Source organism: Sceloporus undulatus, chromosome 2 (genome assembly GCF_019175285.1).
Source record: "Sceloporus undulatus isolate JIND9_A2432 ecotype Alabama chromosome 2, SceUnd_v1.1, whole genome shotgun sequence".
Taxonomy (NCBI): Eukaryota; Metazoa; Chordata; class Lepidosauria; order Squamata; family Phrynosomatidae; genus Sceloporus; species Sceloporus undulatus.
Genome location: NC_056523.1, coordinates 194,452,536 through 194,458,535, shown reverse-complemented (window position 1 = coordinate 194,458,535; position 6,000 = coordinate 194,452,536). Strand labels below are relative to the sequence as shown.

Below are 6,000 nucleotides of genomic sequence, written 5' to 3'. Positions count from 1 at the left end.
AACAATGGATGCAAGTCTCTAGGAAAAGAGATTCCCACCTCAACATTAGAGGAACTTCCGGACAGTCAGGGCTGTTGGACAGTGGAACACACTCCCTCCGGAGTGTAGTGATCTCCTTCCTTAGAGGTTTAAACAAGGCGAGTGATCATCTGTTGGGGATGCTTTGATTTAGATTTCCTGCATGGCAGGGGTTGGACGTGATGGCCCCATGCGTCCTTCCAACTCTATGATTCTATGATTCTAAGTCTTAAGTACATCATGATCCCCCCTAGTTTCTGATGACCACCTGGTTCCCACTGCTGGAATTCTTGAAAGAATATTGGCCTCAAGAGCCTTGGTGCTCCAATGAGTTATTCTAATATTCTTGACAAGAAAAGCTGGGCCAGGGCCCCCCAGGAGAGATCAGTCATGCCTATTACTAAGAGACCCCTGCTATCCTCTCAGGTTTGTATTAGAGTAATTTACAGATGTGAGAATTCTGCAGCAGGGCAGGGGTAGGAGGAGGCAAAATAAGAACATTGTTCCCCCAAATAAAAAAATCTTTCACCCCAATAAAATGTTACTTACCCTCCAACTTCTATAGTTGCAGTAACTGAAACCAACATAAGCTTTAAGAAATTGAGTTCGGCATTCAAAGAAAAAGGGCAGGCAAACTGACCAAGGAAATCAAATACAGCAAAGATAAAAGTGTAGATGTGAACAGTTTTCAGTGCAATGTTAGAAATTTGAGGACTGAGAGAAATTTTTCATGGGGTGGACGACAGAGTTGCCATAGAGGGGCAATGGTTTTCATCCTCCCCTCCCACAACTACACCCCTTTTCTGCTGTCTACTCCTAATGTACAGGCCTGGATAAGACATTTTGATACCTGAGCTGGAAACTATGCAACTGTCATTTAGCTGGATTTCAATTGGTGTTAAGTGGGATAGGACAGATTGCTTGTCTTTAACCATATTTCTTTGAATGGTCATCTGCGAATTCACACAAATGGGTTATTCTGTTGCAACTGAAAACTGAAGAGGCTCCTCTGCCTTTATTGGTTGCACAGAAGATGGTATTTTGGCAGGGTTTGCTTGTTACACATTTAGGTAACAATCAATATATAGTTTGAATACAGTTTGAATGTCACACAAATCTTAAGTATAAATAAGTATTTAGGGGGAAGAGCTGCTGAAATTTGCTCTCTATGCACCCATTAATGTATACAATGGCGGGGTACAACCGCCGCTTTGCAGCGTCTGGCGCCGCCGCCAAGGTCCGCGGGAGGCCGGAGCCTTCAAACGGCCCGACTCCCGCGCGGACCGAAAAAGAAGCCCAAATGGGCTTCTTTTTGCGTCGCGTTGCGACGTAGCGAGGCGCCAGGGGCGCGCTCGCTACGTCAGCAGCGGCCGACGCGTCTGGACGCTGGTGCGTCCGATACGCAAAGATGGCGGCGCCGTAGAAAGGGCGCCGCCATCTTGTACGTATGACTACGATTAGGGTTAGGGAGGTGCGGAAGCACCGCCCCTTCCTAACCCTAATACGTATTCAAAGTATTTTTTGGCGGTTTGTAACCCGCCTAGGAGTCCTTTTCGGTTTACTAACAGGCAATCTAGAGGGAGCCTTACAGTCTGCTTCAGCCCATGAACTAGTTCTGTAAGAGGGTATATGTTGGTATCCCACATATGGCACCAACACCTGTCCCTTGGACTGGTGCTTGGACCCATGGCTAACATTTGTCCAGGTCATTTCCCAACAGGTAGGACAAGAAGGTACAAGATGAAGGAACAGGTTAGATACTGTGTGGAAGACTGTAAAGTTCAGTTTTTAACTCTACTCCCAGGTTGGCTGGAGAATTTTGCAAGTTGTAGTCCAGAAATGAAAATTTCTGAGCTCTAGGAAGGTTCCCCAATCCTGAGCAGTAGGCTCTGTGGTTGCTGTTGCCATGTGCCTTCAAGTCTTTCTGATTTATGGAACCCTAAGGTGTGAGCCTATCACAAGTTTTTCTTGGCAAGAAGGAGGTTGTCTTTGCCTTCCTCTGAGGCTGCAGAGTGTGACCTGTCCAAGTTCACCCTTTGGGTTTCCGGACTCAGTGAAGATTTGAACCCGATCTCCAGATCATAGTCCAGTTCGCAAAACCCTAAACCACCTCTGGGCTCTGTTGTACTGTCTTGAAATGAAGTAGATTTAATAAGCGAATGGCCAGTGTTTGTTTTTTTCTTAATCCTACAATACGTAAGCAAATGAAACAAAATAATGCCAGATGTCTTCCCAATTTGACTAACGGGAAATTTAGTCACAAGGAATTGTAAGAACAACTCTCACTGTTGTGTACCATTTGCTTGCCTTTGCTATCAGGTGGAAAGGATACAAAATTTAAATGCATTACAATGGGTCCTATTGAGGTTTTGTTTAAAAAAGAGGGTGTGAGGTATGCAAGGAAAAGTAACCAACCCTTGTTTCAGCTGTTTCCAGAGGCAGGGAATATTGTGTACTCTTAGGGGCAGCGGAGATAAGTGCATTTCTTACAGGGTTGTGATCTATCAGGACAGTTTCTGTGTAAGTCCAAATGGAAATTGATGGGAGCTACTTCTGTGCTCTCCCTTAGCTGTTGGGTGAGCTGGTACATAGAATCCATTATTAGAGGAATTAAATACAGTTTGAATTGCACACTCTAAAATAGCATTTGTGGTCGGGATGATAAAGGGCCCGAACAGACAGGCCAAAATAAAGCTGCTTCGGGTCACTATGGAGGCATGCTGTATGCGCCTGAGGACTGGAGTGTGCAGCTTTGGCGCAGCTTCTGACCTCTTAAGATGCATGTACATTTAAACAGCATACCTCCAAAGTGACCCAAGCGCTTTATTTTGGCCGGTCTGTTTGGGCCCCTAGTCATCATTCATTCATCTCATTTCATGCTTCATTCATTCATTCATTGTTCCGGGTCCTGTTCTCTGGGAGCAGCAGAAAACAAGCTTGCTCCTTCATCAATATGACATCCCTTCAAATATTTAAACAGGGCTATCATATCACCTCTTAACCTTCTCTTCTCCAGACTAAACATCCCCAGCTCCCTAAGTCGTTCCTCGGAGGGCATGGTTTCCAGACCTTTCACCATTTTAGTCGCCCTCCTTTGGACATGCTCCAGTTTCTCAATGTCCTTTTTTAATTGTGGTGCCCAGAACTGGACACAATATTCCAGGTGGGGCCTGACCAGAGCAAAATACAGTGGCACTATTACTTCCCTTGATCTAGATACTATACTTCTATTGATGCAGCCTAAAATCGCATTGGCCTTGTTAGCTGCCGCATTGCACTGTTGACTCATGTTCAACTTATGGTCTACTTGGACTCCTAGATCCCTTTCACACGTACAGCACGCCCATGCCATACGCGGGCGCGCCATATGTGGCCTTGAGCATGCGTGCTCAAGCTGTGGGGCGCGCGCGGAGCGGAAGGGGCGGCGCGTCCCATTCAATTGAATGGGTGCGCGCGCCCGTTGCACCCTGTGTGCGCCCGCACCGCCACGCACAAGCCCCATTGTTTCCAATGGGGCTCGAGCATAGGCAGAATTCGCATTACGCAGAGGGATTCGGAACAGATCCCCCGTATAAGGCGAGGACGGACTGTAGTTTCATTCAGCCAGGTGTCTCCCATCCTATATCTCTGCTTTGCATCTACTGGTCATCACGCCATATATATACTAAAGTGTGGATTACCAGTTAGCATATATCAACCTATTGCCATGACAGACCTTAATTTTGGAAGCTTGTCAGAGAGACTTGTAAACGTACTTTGCACAACCCCGAATAAAGTGATTGTTGTCTTTTAACTATTTATTCATGATCTGCGGAAAGGATATAATATAGTTATATTGTGTATTTCTTTCTGGAATCTCCCTGGAGTATTGCTCACTGACTCCCTTCCTTTGTCTCTCCCCTTTCTCTCCGTTGACCCCCACAGCCAGAGAGAAGCCCTCGAATCCTTCGTCGCCAGAGGAGTGCCTTAATCCAACGCTGGGAGTCAGGGGCTGTTGGCAACCAGGAGAATGAGGATTAGGGACATCTTCCCAGCAAGAAGAAGCAGTGGGTTTCATCTCCAGTGATAAGACACATGGGATGGGGCAGAAAGGGTTCCAATGCCTACCCCAGTCCTGTGCAAGCCATGTGTGAGAGCATACCCCTGAAGTCAATCATGTATTCATTTCACTCAGATATTGATTTGACTTCTCTCCGAAAATCAAAAGCATATCTGCAGGGTGATTACAGGATGAAATAATGTTTATAGTGGACTGTCTTTTTCCTAGGTTTTTCTTTGGAATTAAGAAACTAATGGGCCATTTCTAAATGCAAAGCATGAATGCGTGTGTGTTAGTGTTACATTTACAAAGACACATCTAGATGAACACTGAGGCCTCATTCCAAACGCTTTTCCCATTCAGGTCTGTGCTAGGTTTTCCCTAGATCTGACTTGTATTGAACAGACACACTGAGAGGTTTATGGGTGCATTTGTTGGTGAGATATGTGCACAGGGGTACTGTTGGCCATGCTATTAGGATGCTTGAATGCACAGAGCAAACAGGACAAAGAATTTGGGAAAGTTACTTTTTGGACTACAAATCCAAGAATCCCCTAATCCCCATTCTGTCTGGGGATTCTGGGAGCGATAATCCAACAAGTAAGTTTCCCAAGGCCCAGACCTATGTCATCAATGCCCAATCCCACCAAAACATTTCCCTGTTGGTGCCATTCACTGGTTACAGAGGACCAAAAGTCTGTGTAATGTCTCCTCAGATGATTTCAGAGCTTGGAGAAGTTACACTTTGGACTAGAACTCCCAAAATCCCTAGGTAAGGGATTCTGTGTATTATAGTTCAAAAAAGGATTTATCCCCTAAAGCCTTGGTCCCTGTGACATCAGAGCACCAGTTCCAGTAAAAAACTTTTTATCCTCTAGTATATCAAATTTGACATGTCACATGTGGTGTTGTCTTTGGATATGCAACCTCCAGGACCAAAAAAAAATGTCTTATAGGAGGCACAGACCACAAACAGTAATGTGCTCCATATTTCCCTGTGGATGAATCAAATCAAGGCAAAAAAATGACTTTCCCCTGGAGCGTGCCTCTGAGTTTTTTGTTCACTAAAACAAGAATCCTTCAGTTAAAAGAGATGCTTGATTTTGTCTATGTCAGCCAGAATTAAATGCCATTCAAATAGGAGTGACTTCAAAATTGTTGCCTTTTTGTAAGTGCTGTAAGATTCACTGGCCTCAGGGAAATGGACACAGAGAGTACCCTCTAGCACTTTTTAGACAAAGCATTGCTTGTTTCCTTCAGTACTGGAAAAAAATAAATAAAGAGCAGTTGAGCCACCTAGGTGCCAGAAGCAACCTAAAAAAATAAATTGTCAAACAGGAGTAAAAACTGCTGAGTGAATTTTTCTTAGGATGGGTTGGAGGGGAGCTAGAAATACATTGCAAAGAGGAGATCTAAAAATGGATTGAGTAAGACATAAACACTTAGCTGTCTCTGAACAAAAATGCAACGACTTATTTTTATCAAATATATGGGAAAATGATAGTCAATGACTGTTATTAAGTATATATTAAGACAATCTTCCTGTACCAGCCTTACCTCTCTTAAGGTGTATCCACACTACCTTTATAGGAGTTTGTTGCCATTTTAATGATCATGACTCCATCCTATGGAATACTAAAACTTGGAAGTACAGGAGGTCCTGACTGAGAATTCTCAACCAGAAAACTCTAAGGCTGTAAAATTAGAAAATTATAAATACTGTTTCCTAAACCCCGGAATCCCATAAGATGGAATCATAGCTCTTAGAGGTATCAGAGTGCTATAACTGTACAATGTGAGTACCCCATTACACTGTAATTCTGTTCAAATTTAAATGGTAGAAATTCAGTGAAACGTACTTCTGAGTAGACATGCATAGTACTCTTAATGTCACAGAGTAATATACTATAGTGCCGGGCGGTGTCTATTAAGGACTATTAGGA

General features: G+C 44.0%; 2 protein-coding genes across 3 annotated transcripts in view; both read left to right on the top strand.

Annotated features, from left to right (window-relative positions):
• Nucleotides 1-5,404, top strand: part of MISP3 (MISP family member 3) — a 23,124-nt gene extending 17,720 nt beyond the window's left edge. For both annotated transcript variants that reach the window (XM_042455720.1, XM_042455721.1), the window contains one exon: nt 3,943-5,404. In XM_042455720.1, coding sequence (XP_042311654.1) covers nt 3,943-4,038 — 96 coding nt within the window. In that variant the 3' untranslated portion in view covers nt 4,039-5,404. The remainder of the gene's footprint in view (nt 1-3,942) is intronic.
• ALKBH7 (alkB homolog 7) overlaps nt 1-6,000 on the top strand; it is a 511,499-nt gene that overhangs the window by 422,233 nt on the left and 83,266 nt on the right. The gene's annotated exons all lie outside the window — the stretch shown is intronic.